This window comes from Tenrec ecaudatus, chromosome 4, assembly GCF_050624435.1.
Source record: "Tenrec ecaudatus isolate mTenEca1 chromosome 4, mTenEca1.hap1, whole genome shotgun sequence".
NCBI classification, from domain to species: domain Eukaryota; kingdom Metazoa; phylum Chordata; class Mammalia; order Afrosoricida; family Tenrecidae; genus Tenrec; species Tenrec ecaudatus.
In genome coordinates, this window is record NC_134533.1 from 64,682,386 (window position 1) to 64,698,511 (window position 16,126).

Below are 16,126 nucleotides of genomic sequence, written 5' to 3' on the forward strand. Positions count from 1 at the left end.
TTGCCGCTCTAGCTGCCGCTAGCTTTCACTCGCTGGTTTCCGGCTCCGGCCCGGCTCGTGGCCGCCTGGTGGCTGCGCCGGCTCCCGGAGGCGCTGTCACACGTGGAGGGACGCGGGGCTCCGCGAGTCCGCCTTCGCGGCCCGCATGTTCGAGGAGCCGGAGTGGGCCGAGGAGGCCCCCGTAGTCGCGGCCCTCGGCCACGGACCCTCACGGCCCCGGCCCGCGGCCGCCTCGCAAACCCAGGTGAGTGACCACTCAGGGACACTGGGAGCTGTTTCGAGCCTCGAAACGCACCCGCGGGGGGGAATCTCAGCGCCTCGGCACGCCCCGTGTGTGTCGGGTGGCTAGGGGGGCACCTGCCGCACCTCTGGAGCGGGTGGGTGAATATCTGGAAACTTTTCCGAGAAAATCACACTGTCGCGGAGAGACGGATACACATGTAGGAGGAAAGCGGAAACGAAGGGAGGAGCTCGGGCAAAGGTGGTCCTAGACAAGAGCGCACGGCCTTTCCAACCGACCCCACGCCAACCTCCTGGCCAACTCACCGCCCCTTTATCGACTTTATAGGGCCCGGTCGAATGGCCTCCTTCGTTTCCGAGGCTGAGCAGAAGGCCATACCTTTTTTTCACAGAACAGCAGATGAATTCCAACTGTTGACCTTGGCCCAATGGGTCACTCACTAGCAACTAAGCCCCCGTGTGTATGATCTGTTAAAACCGAACTCACCGCCACGGAGGCCCATCCGACTCATAGCAACCCTATAGGGTTCCCCAAAACGTTGCCTGTGGCTGGAGCCCAGAGAGTGATAAAGGGTAGTTGGAGCTGGAGAGGTAAACGTTTTGTCTATTTCAAGGGCAGAAGAGAAGCCAAGGAAGTGTGCCTCGTGGGTGCTCTGTTCAGATTTGCATTGTGTCTGGAAAGACAGCTGCTGACAATGTGGAGAGTGGGTTGTAGAGAGTGGCGGTGCTGGCAGCAAAGGGTTCTGAATATGACCATTCAGTGAGGTTTCGGTGTGAACCAAGGATTTCCAAGATGAATGCTGGGTCTCAGACCATCCAGCAGGATGTCATCTCTCCTACTGTAGGCCTCTACCTTTGAACCTTCGCAACGTACAACCTGGAGTACTTAATTCCTCACACTCTGCTTTCCTGTGCCCTTCACTGTGCGCACAACATGGACTCTGCCCATCTGACAGCTCCTCCTTTATTACCTCAACTCTGCCACCGTTCTTCTGCCGAGCCACTTGGAACACCCACCCTCCTCACTCAATTATCTGCTGGTAGTATCTCTCCAGTTTGCTCTTGACACCGCAGCCAGAGACGCCTTTCATGCACACGCCTGATCCGGTGCTCAGAAACCTGTGATTCTCTGCTGTAGAACAGCATCATCACCTGCGGAGAGCAGAAGTCTGAAATTGAGAGTTGTCTCTGGCCTTCCTACCTGTTGCTTGTCGCCTTAGCACATTCCTCTGGGGGGAACATCCATGATCTCATGTGCACATTGAAGAAATGGGAGTGGGCGGTTTCTATGCCATCCACCCCCAAAGGTTGGGATTGGGACATGATTATCCTCCAGAGTCTGGCAGGCTTCCTAAGCCAGCTTACTCGGCTAGGAAGAATCCAGGTATCTCTGCCAGTGTCTGAATCAAGCCTCTGTCTCGCCCTCCTTGCCTTTCAGAACTGTCCATCTCTCTCATCCTGCTCCCATCCTTGTTTTACCCCTAGGGCTCTAAGCACAGGCAGCTCTTGGCCACCTTACGGGCCCTGGAGGCTGCATCTCTTCCTAAGCAACTCCCCAGCCTACCTGGCAGTGACTCGGAGGAGGAGGAGGTAGGAAAGAAGAAAAAATGCCCCAAAAAGGCCTCGTTTGCTAGTGCCTCTGCTGAAGTAGAGGATAAAAGGAAGAGACGCCAAAAACAGGCTCCAACTGGGAGTGACTTTGAGGATGAGGAAGTGGAAAGAAAGAAGAAAAGTTACAAGAAAAGGGCCCTTCTTGACGGGGACTCTGTTGAAGAGGAGACAAGAAAGAGGAAGTGCCAGAAACCGGCCCCTTCCAGCAGAGCCCAGCACATAGACAAGGTGGAGCAAACAGGTACTACTGGCTGTGTACATATATTTGTGGGGGGGTCAAGGGAGACTCGCTTATCCTACGTAGGACAGAGGCTACCTGCCACCATTGGGACTAGGCTTAGACCATGAAAGTACTTTCAGAGGCCTCAGTCTGTCTCAAGGACAGACATGTTCCGAGCTATTGAGTTCATGTTAAGAAAAGAATAGTCAAGGTGGTTATACAACACGAACAGTATCATCATTACCACTGAATTGCACATGTAGAAAATGTTGAGTCGGTGAATTATTCTCTAATTTTAAAAATGTCTTTGCTCTAATTAAAATAGTAAGGCATAGGATTGATAAATGGCTTGCTAAGTGTTCTGTGCAAGATCTTGCCCCCAATATGCCGTCCCTTCCCCTACCTGCAGGCCCCAAAGCACAGAGAGAGCATGTTACAAATGACCCACACAAGTCAAGCGCTGAGGCTACTTCTCAGCCACCTAATACCTTGAACCGCAAGCAGTGGCGAAACCGGCAGAAGAACAAGCGGCGACACAAGAACAAGTTTCGGCCTCTGCCGCCACAGGGCCAGGCTCCAGGCGTGGCCCCTTCAGAAGAGGCAGAGGTGCCTCCTGCTCCCAGGCCAGACAACCATGAGGTTCGGGCAGGAGCGCTGCGAGCCCGCATGGCAGAGCGGTTGGATGGCGCCCGATTTCGCTACCTCAATGAGCAGCTTTACTCAGGGCCCAGCAGTGCTGCCCAGCGCCTGTTCCAAGAAGACCCAGAGGCCTTTCACCTCTACCATCGGGGCTTCCAGAACCAAGTCAAGAAGTGGCCACTGCAGCCTGTGGACCGAATCATTAAGGATCTGCGCCAGTGGTGAGTGGGGAAGATGGGGTAGGGGGCCACTGTGAGAAGTAACGTGGGTCAGCCATGGACCCACTCACCAGGCCAGTGCATGACCCTCTGCTCCCACTCCCAGGCCTCCATCCCTGGTGGTGGCAGACTTCGGCTGCGGGGACTGCCGCTTGGCTTCAAGTATCCGGAACCCTGTGCACTGCTTTGACTTGGCTCCTCTGGACCCCAGGGTCACCGTGTGTGACATGGCCCAGGTAACCGCCTCTGTGAATCTGGTCTTTGCTCTAACCCAGGTGCTCATCTCTTTAAAGCCCTTGCTCTCCTTTTTCTACTTCCCGCCGAGGTGCCCAACGGTGGCGCTCAGTGCTGGCTTCATACAAGTCCTTCCCTCCACAGGTGCCACTGGAGGATGAGTCTGTTGATGTGGCTGTGTTCTGCCTGTCACTGATGGGAACTAATATTAGGGACTTCCTGGAAGAGGCAAACCGAGTGCTGAAGCCAGGGTAGGAACCCCCTAGACACTGGCACATGTGTGTGCGTGTACACGCACACCCTCATGCACAAGAGCTCTTGAATTTGTACAGAACTTTCCATCCTTCCCAGGGGTCTCCTGAAGGTGGCTGAGGTCAGCAGCCGCTTTGAAGATGTTCGAGTCTTTCTGGGTGCTGTGTCCAAGTTGGGCTTCAAGGTCAACTCTAAGGTGAGGGCTCCAGGAAATCTTAACCTGTACTTTGGCATTATGTGTGGTCCTTGTCGGAGACTTGGTTGACAGGATGGAGGCCATGAGCACAGGCACAAGCATTTGATCTGAAGACACAGCATGGGAGGGAGGAACCTTGAAGGTTCTGAGCAGGGTCAGAAAGTGGAGGGGAAGGATGGTAAGCAGCTAGTTTGAGCTCACCAGATCTTCTCTTCCCCCTAGGACCTCACCAACAGCCACTTCTTCCTGTTTGACTTTCAAAAGACTGGACCCCCTCGGGTGGGAGCCAAAACTGAACTCTCAGGTCTGAAGCTTCAGCCATGTCTCTACAAGCGCAGGTGACCCCTGGACCACCCTTGAAAGGGAGGCAGGCTTCGAACTGATGGCTCAGAACACTGAAGACAGTAGCCAATGATGCTGTGAGCCAGGACCTGGGACTTCCCTGCCCCCAAGTCAAGAACAAAGGCCTTGCTCAGCTCCTGATTTCATGGAGGCTTCCTTGGTTGAAAGAAGCAGAAAGTCAAACTGGGTAAAGACTAAGGGGCTTACTCTGAGAACACAGGGAAGTCTAGGAATAGTGGCTCTCCTTCAATTTTGTGGAAACTAGAAGGTTTGGGATTCAGGGCTTCTCTGAATGTAGGGTCTCTCCTGAGCCACCTGGCTACCTGTCTTGCTGTCTTCATCTGTGTTCCTCAGCTCTCTCCGCAGACCAGCTCCTCCGCTCACTCAGGTTCTGTTCCTTCAGCTTCAGTCCACCCAGGTCTTCAAGGCTGTAGACAGGCAGGTGTTGCTCCTCGTCTCTGAAGCTCCTGGCAGCCCACCAACATCCTGGCTCAACATGCCAGCCATGCCAGCCTGGGCTCCTGGATGATGCGACAGTCTCCACGGCGCAGTGCTCGGTCACCGCTACTTGACTTTTCCCTGCACTGTGCGCTTCAAGCTGTTCGTATCCAAGTCAACTACTCCTAGCGCCGAGTTTCCCGAGAGTGTGCATAACCAAGTACAGATGGCAGAGCCAAGTAGGCCTGGGTTTCAATCCCTGCTTGCCACTTAGACCTAGGAGTCGCTTAATCTCAGATGCTTCCATGTCGGCTGCTTCACATGGGAAACGGTAAAGACTCCTGTTTTGTGGGTTGGTGTGGGCTAACAGAGAATCTGTGGCCCTGGCTAGAAGCATGGGAGGGGTTCAATAAACCCTAACTGTGGCGATCGTGTGGCGAGCCTTATTGTTCTTCGAGGACTGTCTACTCAGGAGTGGAGGTGGAGGTAAGAGTGGATTTGCAGGCTGAGGAAGGCTCCAGAAGAGGTTGGGGACAGGCCTTTTCTGTAGGTTCCTTTCATAAGCTTCAGAAAGTTCATGAGAAATCCTATTATCTTTCTGTTCCATTTTCCATGAACTTTTTGTTTATAGACTTGTGATGGATTCTGAACTGTCCTTGGAGGGGAGGAGGCTTGTGGAGGAACTGGGTCTCAGTTCATAAACTGTTGGGTGATGCCATGTCTGAGTGGAGGGTATTGGGGTGTTCATTGGCCAAAAGGGTGTGTCCATTTCTTCTCAGGATGACACATCCCGGGCAAGCTGTGGGCAAGGGAAGCTAGCGCTCAGGGTAAGAGGAGTAGGATGATATACTCCAGGCCTATCCCCAGAGCACATATGCCATGGGGTAAAGACGCAACCTTTCATCCACAAAAATAAGAACTGAGTGGCCACTGGAAGGATAGAGCTAGGATTCTGAGCCCGCAGACGCCTCCAGTTAAGGGACAGCAGAGTTTAGGACAGACTGTGGGCTAGAAGATAAAACTGGGGACTGGACTGGGAGCCATTCGGCAGCCAGCACTTTGCCTTTGCGTCTACTGTTGCTGAAATACAATTGATTCATTCACAGTCGTGTTCAGTAAAGTCACTGTGAACACTGAAGTAGTGAAAGCTGGTCCCCTGCTCCTAGAGGAAATGCAGGGTTAGGTTCCCACGAGCTGCTGGTCGCGCGTTTCATAGGAAACACAGCTTTGTTAGTAGACGGGTTTCTATTGAAAGGTACCTCATTTTTAATGTATAATATTTTGTTTTTTAGATAAATTTCAGACCCTCTGGAGTCTTGTACGCTGTTACTTTCTCTGCCTAACATTTTGTGCACATTTTTCATACTACATGTACTCACACACATGCAATACATACGAGGGGACTTCAAAAAAGTCCACTAAAAAAATGGAGTTAGAAAATAAAAGTAACAAAAGCCCTGTGTTTTGGAACCTAAGATCCATCATTGTCAAAACACTTTTGTAAGTGGTGATACTAGTCCAATCCCTAATGAATCGGGAGTTGGAGCTTTTCGGTCCTGTCTTTTTTTACATTATTAACTGAGGGAGAAATGGCTGCCCTTGAAAGATTTTTTTCTAAGATTATAAAATGAGTCCTATGTCGCTAAAGCAGGGATATAGAAGGATGCCTAGTGATAACTCGTTGGAATTTTTGCAAAATTGCCCTTGTTCGGTGAAAGAAGAGAAGCAGGAGTAGCCTGGGGGACAGGAAGGAAGTGAAATTTTCCCAGGTATTTTTTTGCTAAAGCATTGGCTGACTTTCTCAAAATACTCAGATATTGTTATTCTTTGGCCCTTCAGAAAGTAAGTAAACAAAGTGCCTTGAGCAGCCCCTGGCCCATGACCTTTGCTCTGGGTTGGTCCACTGCTGCTTTCCTGGACCACTCTTGCCTCTTGGTAGCCATTACTTGGATCGTGCTTTGTGTTTAGGATTGTACTGGTAAGGCCATATTTCATGTTATAATTCATTCAAGAAGCACTCCAGGATCTAGATCCCACTGTCCAAAGTTTCCATTGGAATATACTACTCTTGTCTACTGCTGATCTGGTTGGTACCCAGTCAGAAGAAAGTTTGTTTTAATTATTCAATCCGAATTGTTGAACTGATTGGAATATCTATTGTGTTGACCCGTTGTTTCTGTTGTTACCTGTCAATCCTTTTCAAGTAGGCGATGACAGAATGAATTGTTCCTTCACTGATGAAGATGGTCTGCCACTAGGAGTGTCACCTACAGAATCTTCTTAATGAGTTATCCATCTGTAAACGGCTGCTTTCGCTGAGCCTTGTCTCCATGAATGCTTCATAAAGCATCAAAGATTTCACCATCCACTGAAACATCATCATAATTTGATGTTCTTGCTTCAATTTTAGCAGAATGCAGGTTGCTCTGATAGGGTTTTGTTTTTTTTTTCAAACTCATGTCTTTTTTTTTTTAAATCATTTTATTGGAGGCTCATACAGTTCTTTTCACAATACATACATGCATCCATTGTGTCAAGCACATTTGTACATTTGTTGCCATCATTTTCAAAACATTTTCTTTCTACTTGAGCCCTTGGCAGCTTCTCGATTTTCCCCTCCGCTACCCTCCCTCACAAACCCTTGATAATTTATAAATTATTATTTTTTCATATCTTACTCTGACCAGTGTCTCCCTTCACCCACTTTTCTGTTTGTTCCCCAGGGAGGGGGTTATATGTAGATCATTGTGATTGTTTCCCCTTTCCCCCCTCATCTTCCCCTCACCCTTCTTGTATTGCTACTCTCATTATTGGTCCTGAGGGGTTTATCTGCCCTGGATTCCCTGTTTCCAGCTCTTTACCAGTGTACATGTCATGGTCTAGTTGAATTTGTAAGGTAGCATTGGGGTCATGATAGTGGGGGGAGGAAGCATTCAAGAACTAGAGGAAAGTTGTATGCTTAATCGGTGCTACACTGCACCCTGACTGGCTCGTTTTTCCTTGTGACCCTTCTGTAAGGGGATGTCTAATTGTTTACAGCTGGATGGACTTCGGGTCTGTACTCCAAACTGATGTCTTAATGCTTAGTGCTTCAAACAAGATCCTATTCAGACATATTGATTGAAATCCATATGTAGCTTTTTCATTATATGCCTTTTCCATGAACTTTTTGAAGCTCCTTCATATTGTCATTTCATTTACATTAACTTTACAGCCAACAGCACTGTAACTTCGCCTGAACAAGGTTTATATAACACGGCACAGCCTAGGTGTGCTTGGGATACTAGTGAGCACGCCCACACTGCGGAGCCATTTTTTATCAGTGAAATCAACACGAAGAACAAGGCTGCTGAACACATGCCACTAAAGAGATCACAAGAAGATAATGTGTTCACAGCATGAGCCGAAACAAGACAGAGGGTAGTCCGGGTAGACTAGAGAAACAGACTCATGAATAGAGAAGACGTTTATTTACAAGAGAAATTGAACATTGAGAAAACGTCTCAGCTCAGTGCAGATCAAGCCCTTAAGTCTGACATTAGCCTATATGTCCGACACCAATCTGTAAAGTCCTCTTCAGATTCATGAAACACAATGATGCTGAGTGCAGGAAGATTACAGGCCAATGGGTGGGAAGTCTTGTGGATCCAGTGGCACTGTAAGCATCTCATTGCTGGCAGGGGGCTCCACATGGCTCTCAAGGTCTAGGGTTCTGGCTGCATCAGGGTAGGTCCATGTGGCTTCTCAGGGATGTTTTGCAGGGAGAGCAGAGACAGGGTGTCTCACTTCCAAGGAGGAAATAAAGGACTACACAGAATTCTCAGGAGGCCATGCCAACACAGAGGCCTCATTGGTTATCTCTTGATAGGCCAGACTCCACCCCTTCACTCGTAATCCTCTGAAATTGACACTAGATTATGTAACTACCACACCTTGTCATTCTCAACTAAGAACATGTGCAATTGAGTCACTCAGGTTTTTTTTTAGTCAATGCATGGTTTCAAATTACCTTGAAAGGGCCATGAGTTCTGATGTGGGGGTTAGAAATCTCAGTGTGTGGGCAAATTAAGGAATCCTCGTAGCACAATGGTGAAGTGCTCAGCTGCTAACCCACAGGCCAACTTTCACCCCAGCAGGCACTCTGCAAGGAAATGCCTGGTGGTCTGCTCCCCTCCAGATCTCCACCTAGGAAGCTATGGAGGTCACGATGGGTTGGAATTGACTCAACAGCACCTAACAACAGGCAGTCTCACAAATAGGGACTTTGTGAACGATGTACCTAACTGGGCAGAGGTTTACTCACCCTTTCTAAAAGCCTAATGGTTTGTTACTTCCTCATTTTTCATCAGAACTCCCAAAGCACTATGGGCAGAGTGCTCCTGCAGCATTTCATACTGGGTTGTGTTTGCTTTAGGCATCAGACTGAGCTGCTTGGGCCTTATTTATCATTGTATTCCCAGAGGTTAGGCACTTGCTCACCTAAGTGCGATAAGGGACACCTGGGTCTGATTGACATTGAGAGCAGAGGTGTGAACAGCAGCAGTTCTCAACCTGTGGGTCGAGACCCCTTATGGGGTAAACCAACCCTTTCACAGGGGTCTCCCGATTCATAACTGTAGCAAAATTACAGTTATGAAGTAACAATGAAAATAATGTGATGATTGGGGGTGGGTCACCACACATGAAGTGCATGAAAGGGTCGCAGCTTTAGGAAGGTTGAGAACCCCTGTGTTACAGGAACCTAGAACAAGGTGAGGGCACTGTTGACTGTTGGCGATGGAAGCATTGAGGCTGGCAGGAGACTACTCGCTGACGGAACTGGGTGGGTTTTGGAAGGTGTTGAAAGGGAAAGGAGTCTGGTGTGCGTTCCCGAGGTCTGGCTGAGCAATTGGGTGCGCTGGGGACGCCCCTGGAAGCGAGAGAGCGTAGGTGCCTTTGCAGGCGCACACTGGAAAGTACGGCATCCAAGTCATAGGAGAGAGTTGTGGCAGGAATTGGGAAGTCAGCAGTGAGAGATGGCAATTGAAGTCAGAAGTGGATGATCTATCCAGGGTAAGACGATGAGTTAACACAGTGGCTTGGAATATCACTCTGAGAAGCATTTAGTGCATAAGGGAAAATGCGAGTGTAAAAGTAGAGGAAGATTAGAAGGTGGGTCAGAGATAGAGTCATCAAATACTTTGGACAGGTGCAGGTGAACACAAAGTCAGACTGCGGTGCTGGGAGGCCTGCTATGGAGTAATGTGTTTGAATTCATGGTAGTAGTGTTTGTGAATTTATAGTTCTGTCAATCAGCTCAGTGGCGGTTTTGGTTTGCTTTGTTTTCCCTCTGCCTTCTCAGGAATGTAAGCGTACCTGGGGCAGAGGTGAGTACTGAATGAGAACAAACACACGTTTCCTGCCATTAGCAGGAAAGCGACTGCTCGGACGGACCGTGGCACTTTGTTGAACAGGCGGGAACGTGAAGACAGGAGTAGGTTGGTGCACTGGGAATGATTGAACAAGTGACTTGGAAGGATAGGAGACAGTAGTCAGAAACTGGAACGCTTGAATTAGTAATTTTGGAAGCAGAGTAGCCCTAGAGTGTAGCGTGTGGCTGTAAGAGTAAGTGATGGAGACCCGTGAAAGGGAAGGTGGCTTGGAAACTGGATAATGTGTGCGCTGTGTTGTTTTGTCTTAACTCTTCCATCGATGCTGAGGCTGAGAGCTGTGCATGAGAAGAGAGTTTTCTGAATTGCATCCCTAGGAGGACAGTGTTGATGTCCTAACCCCTAGGACCCGTGAATGTGACCTTATTTGGAAATCCATCTTTGCAGCTATGATTCGCTCACGAGAGATCTCAGTAGAGAAGGGCTGGGCCTGACAAACTATGGCTGGTGTCTTTAAAAGAGAATTAGAACCGTGGATAAAGACACACAGAAGACATCCATGTGACGCTAGAGGCAGAGGTGGAAGGTGTGCTGCCAGCAGCTGGGAGAGAGAAGGAAGGATCTTTGCCAATAGGCTTCCAGCCCTCTGAGAGAAGAATTTCCGCTGTTTTAAACCACCCACTCTGTGGAATCTGGTTGGGAGCCCAGGAAGCTAAAGCATATAGTATGATTGTTGGCAGCATATTTCAAGGTCCTTGCGTAAGAGGTGACAGAGGATAGTGTGGGAGGAGGAAAGTTCGCGATGGCTTTGCAGAGAGGTGCGACCATGAGACAGCACACAGCGAGGCTGTGAGAACCCAGGCCCTTCAATCTAGTGAGTAGGCTCCACAGGGACCCTTTAGGGAGCGTGAACCTGAAGAATGACTTCTGCCTTAGACATTCTGAGGGAAAGCCAAGGCTCACCAGCTGTTTACATATGGAGCAAGAAGAATGCTACTGCTTTTGCATTCGCCTGCATTTCTGTGTGGCAGTGGAGGAAGTAGGGGGTGATGTGGAGTTCTGTGTAACAGGTCCACTTGAAGGTTCTCTCCACAGTAGGTTCCCTCCAATAGGTCCACTTGAAGAGGCAAGAGACATCAGGGAAAAGAAGCTAGGAGCATGCTCTGTGGGCGGAGGAAGGAGTTGCAGGGAATGTCCTAGAATAAAGCAGCATCCCCCCAGGGCACAGGAAGTACAGCAGAGGGCACAGTAGGGATGGCCTTTGTAGCTATCTGCCAAGCCCAGAAAGCACTGAACCAACCAGTTAGCTAAGAACTAACTGCTTCATCTTGCTCTTTCTCCTCTGCAACACAGCTTAAGAGCAGGCAGCAGCTATTAGGAGAGGCGGTGAAGGAAATAGAACATAGGATCATGATACCCTTGCCCAGCGCAGGCTCCTGGACTGGACTGAGCCAGGGCTGGGAGAAGGATATTTTAAACTGTGGCGCAGGGGCTTTATTGCTCAACACTGCCTCCTGGTTGTCTTTGTGTCTTCAACTGACCGTGGCACTTTGTACAAAGAAAGTCGGAAAAGCACATGCTTGTCGCAGCTTCTCTCCTGGGGAGGAGAAGGCACCCGAGTAGATGAAGTTCAGAGAGGTGATGAGATACAAACATAAAGTTGCACTTGGTTTCAAGCTGTGCCTCATTCTTGTTCAGTATCCCTTCTAGAGCTCTCCAAGGGGATGTTTATTGCTTTTGCAACTATGGGTGCGCTCCAGCTTTTGTTCCTGTAATACAGGCCTCGGAGCCCACTTCCAAAAGAAACACCATGATCTTGGCAGAGGCACAACTCCCTCCAAACGCTTAACCGTTTCTGTCTTTGCACAAAGGCCTGTACAGCTTTCAGAAAGAGCAGTAATTAGAGCTTTTCCTCCCAGCTCGTCCTCCCTTCCAGTTGACGCCTCTGACCAGACACCTGGTTCTGGGACATTTGCCCTTCACAGACACCTGCTTACTGGTTTCATTGCTTCCACAGCCGCCCCCAGAGCAATTCCTTTTCCACCCAGCTCAGTGATCTTTTAAAATGTGAATCAGACTTGTCACTTGGCTGCCTAAACTCAATCACCGGACGCTTCTGACATAAAATAAAATATAGACTCATGACTAGTCCTTTGTGATCTTGCCCAAGCCTTTCTCCAACTGCATCATAATCCAGCCGTACCCTTTCCCACAAAACCTCGTCCAGACAGGATTTCTTTGAATTCCTTAAGCAGTCCAGGTTTTATTTTGCTTCAGTCTACACTCGCTGTCCCATCTTCCTCGACTATCCTTCCCCTGTTGAGCTCATTTTCATCTTCCAGATTTCCCCACTAATATAACCTTTTCTTAGTGGAAGAAACCGGCTAGATCAGTGGTTCTCAACCTTCCTAATGCCACGACCCTTTAATACAGTTCCTCATGTTGTAGTGACCCCCAACCATAAAATTATTTTTGTTCCTACTTCATAACTGTCATTTTTAGTTTTGAATCATAATGTAAATATCTGATATGCAGGATGTATTTTCATTGTTACAAATTTGACATAATTAAAAATAAAGCATATTGATTAATCCCAAAACAATATGTAATTATATATTGTAAAAATTTTTTTGTTTTCTGATGGTCTTAGGCAACCCCTGTGAAAGGGTCATTAGACCCCCCAAAGGGGTCGAGACCCACAGGTTGAGAACTGCTGGGCTAGATCAATGCCTCCCAAATATCCTTTGTCTTGGACACTAAGTTAAATTACATCTCCAGCTCCCTTACATCTAGATGGAGTAATGTGGGAAGTTGTCACCAATGGAAAGTGAGTAGAAAACGGGAATGAGCCTACTCCATGAACTCGGACCCCCATACCTGCCCACCAGGGTAATGCGGAAGCACATCTCTTGAAGGGCGAGTCAGAAGTTTAATATGTGAGACACTACTTGGAGGAAAGCTGTCTGACCAGTAACAATGTGCCTTGAACAAGAAAAATCTGAGTGTTGTGCTAGTAAGTTTTGGGGTATCTTCGTGTCTTCTCTCAGCATCTTATTAAGCTTATGCAAGGTCACAAAACCTTGTTTGTTTCTTCTTTTTTAACATTTTATTAGGAACTCTTACATATATAATTATAATCCATAGATTATTAGATTACCATAATTGTACAATTGCTGCCATCATCATTTTCAATACATTTTCTTACTTCATGAACTCCTTGATATCCCTTCCCTCCTCCATCCTACCACCCCCTAGAACCCTTTATATATATATATATATATATATATATATATATATATATAATTATAGGATTTTTTGTGCCATAACTTACATATTCCAATGTATCCATTCACCTAAAATTCTGATGTTCATTCCCCTCCAGTGAGGTTACATGGTCATCATTGCTAACAGTTCCCCCTCCCCCACCCCTTTCTTCCTCTACCGCCATTACTCCGGGAATTATTACTCCCATTACTGTTTCTGAGGAGTTTATCTATCTTGAATTTCATGCATCGAAAGACCTTAATTGTACCAATGTACATAAGCAGGTCTAGCAAGATTAGTAAGGTAAAACTAAGGCCATAATAGTGGGAGGAGGAAATTTTAAAGAACTAAAGGAGAGTTATATGTTTTATCAGTGCTCTGCTGCACCCTAGATATCCGGTACCTCTGTGTGCCCCTTCTATGAAGGACTGTACAGTTAGTTTACAGGTGGACATTGGATCTCCACTTTGCCTGTGCTCCTTCATGTCAATTTGATTGCTTGTTTTTGAATTTCTGATACTTATTCCCCCTGACACCCCATGATCACACAGGCTGGTGTGCTTCTTTCACGTGGGCTTTGTTGCTTCCCTGCTTGATGGCCGCTTGTTTGACTTCAAGTCTTTAAGACCCCAAATACTATGTAAAACCTTGTTTATTTCAAGGTGCTTTCAAACATCTAATTATCTTTCCAGAAGCAACACTGTTCACCTATCCTGTTAATTTGGATCTTAATTATGGGGTGGGAATCAGGGGGTCCACACAAGGAAGTTATAATGATTTTATCAGTTGTATTTTGATTGTGGACATAAAAAGACCTCTACTGTTTAGGGATAATTGACATATGCATAATATGGAATCTTCCAATTTCATGGTATATAATGATAATGATACATAATGCAAGTGCTAGCACATGATCAAAAATTGATGCTATCAAAAGAAATCGTCCAAGCTGCACTGAAGGCATTAGCTGAAAAACAAGCCTCCAGGAATTGAAATGTTTCAACACGCTGATGAAGCACAGGAAGCACTCACTAGTCTATGCCAGGAAATTTAGACTTGGCCAACCAACTGGAAGAGATTCAAACGTATTCCCTTTCCAAAGAAAGGCGACTCTATAATAGAGGGCAGAAGTGATCAAACAATACCATTCATATCACATGCATGAGGCGGCTAGGGAGGACAGCAAAAGCCTCAAATCCATTTGCAGGGTCTCCAAGTGGATTAAGCCTCTGGTGTGTTCACTCTGACACTTGAGCAAGGATATGAGTGGCCTTACTATCAGACACACCACATTAGAAAGTGGATTCATGCGGATATAGTTAAAATGCATCACCTTATAGTGTGTTGTCCCCTTTATTTTAATTTGTTCCTAGTTTTAAATGTTCTGCCTTTTATTGTAGTTTTCCTCTGTTTTATATATCTTACTGTTTTTGTGCTTTTTGTTCCACTGTGTTGTGCTTTGTATGTTTTTCTTTATATGGAATCCAGGGAAGTAACTGGATTAATCATGTCTTAGGCTTATGGCAGGGAAGTTGGGGTTGGGGTGGGGAATTAATAATGAGTACAAGAAAGAATAAAATGTTCTAAAATTGATCGTGCACAATCCTTCTTAATATGATTGAACTATTGAATTATATAGTTTGTGAATTATAAGCCAGTAAAACTGTTCATTGAAAAAAAAATCACCCTAAGGCCATAAAAATTTCTCTATACAGTCTTCAGAAATGTTTAATGTTATGCTTTTACATTTTTGTTATAATTCTTCCTGGAATTGATTTTGCTATATTGCGAACTAGAGTTTCAGTTTTATTTTGATTGCTCATATATAGTAATTGACAGTACCATTAATTAATTAAACAGGTTTTTTCCTAGTGATCAAAAAATGAAATAAGATAAAATTATGAAGGTGTTTGTCAGGGTTGTATCCTTTAACCATACTTATTCAATCTGTATGCTGAGCAAATCACCAGTGAAGCTAGACCATATGAAGAATGTGGCATCAGGGTTGGAGGAAGACTTATGACCAACCTGTGGCATGCAGTTGACCCAACTTTGTTGGCTAAAAATGAGGCGAACTGGAAGCACTTGCTGATGAAGATCAGGGATTGCAACTCAATGTAAAGAAAACCCCAAATCCTCTTAACTGGAGCATCATGAAAAGTGGAGAAGGATTTCATCTTGCTTGGATCCCTAATCAATGCTCAAGGAAATAGCAGTCAAGAGATCAAGGGATGGTTTCAACTGGGTAAATCTGAAGAAAAATCTATGCAATGAACTACGATGCTGGAGAAGAATATTGAAAGTAACATGGACTGCCAAAAGAACAAAGCAATATATCTTGGAAGAAGGATGGCTAGAGTGCCCCTTAGAAGCAAGGATGGTGAGACTTCATCTCTCGTATTTTAGGGATGTATCAGGAGAGACCAGTTCCTGGAAAACGACATCGTGCTGAGTAGAAGGGCAGCAAAAAAGAGGAAGACTCTCGAGGAGCTGGATTTACATAGTGGTTGAGGCAGTGGGCTCAAGCAAAGCAAGTGTGAGGATGGCACGGGTCTGGGTGGTGTTTTGTTCTGTTGGATATAGGATCGCTATGAGTTAGAATTGACTGAACACCCAACAATATACCGTATATACTCGAGTATAAGCCGAGGTGCCTAATTATTACCTAGGAAACCAGAAAAATGGATTGACTCGAGTATAAGCCTAGGGTGGGAAATGCAGGATGTGAATTAACACAGAGACCAGAGGGGAGAGACGGAGCGCAGCCACAGACACATCCTTACCTGTTCAGCTGCGGGTGTAAGTGAATCACTGTGGGTGCTTCTGCGAATTGAGCCGTCCACGTCATAGGACAGCTCTGATTGGTTAGATGTGAGTAAACAAACATTCAAAGGCCTGCAGTGTCAGCGGGCCTTTGAATGAACAGCGGAGCAATGGCAGTCACCTGTGAGATGTTACACCTCGCTGGGGTACCACTTACCCATGTATAAGCTGAACCCTATTTTTCAGCATATATTTTGTGCTGAAAAACTCAGCTTATACACGAGTATATATGGGTAATTTATTTCTCTAATTGCTCTAGATAATGTGTCATAGATTTGTG

General features: G+C 46.7%; 1 protein-coding gene across 1 annotated transcript; it reads left to right on the forward strand.

Moving 5' to 3' along the window:
* The first annotated feature begins 21 nt into the window (after positions 1-21).
* RRP8 (ribosomal RNA processing 8) lies at positions 22-11,832 on the forward strand. Its single transcript, XM_075546148.1, has 7 exons — positions 22-244; positions 1,726-2,092; positions 2,481-2,931; positions 3,035-3,164; positions 3,307-3,413; positions 3,514-3,610; positions 3,833-11,832. Exons 1-7 carry the CDS (start codon positions 146-148, stop codon positions 3,950-3,952), a joined length of 1,371 nt encoding a protein of 456 aa, XP_075402263.1. The 5' UTR covers positions 22-145; the 3' UTR covers positions 3,953-11,832.
* Positions 11,833-16,126: the final 4,294 nt, after the last annotated feature.

Coding starts and splice junctions, on each gene's coding strand:
- RRP8 (XM_075546148.1), top strand. CDS start 146: ATGTTCGAGGAGCCGGAGTGGGCCGAGGAGGCCCCCGTAGTCGCGGCC. Junction 2,932..3,034: donor ATTAAGGATCTGCGCCAGTG/GTGAGTGGGGAA, acceptor TCCCACTCCCAG/GCCTCCATCCCTGGTGGTGG. Junction 3,165..3,306: donor CCGTGTGTGACATGGCCCAG/GTAACCGCCTCT, acceptor TTCCCTCCACAG/GTGCCACTGGAGGATGAGTC.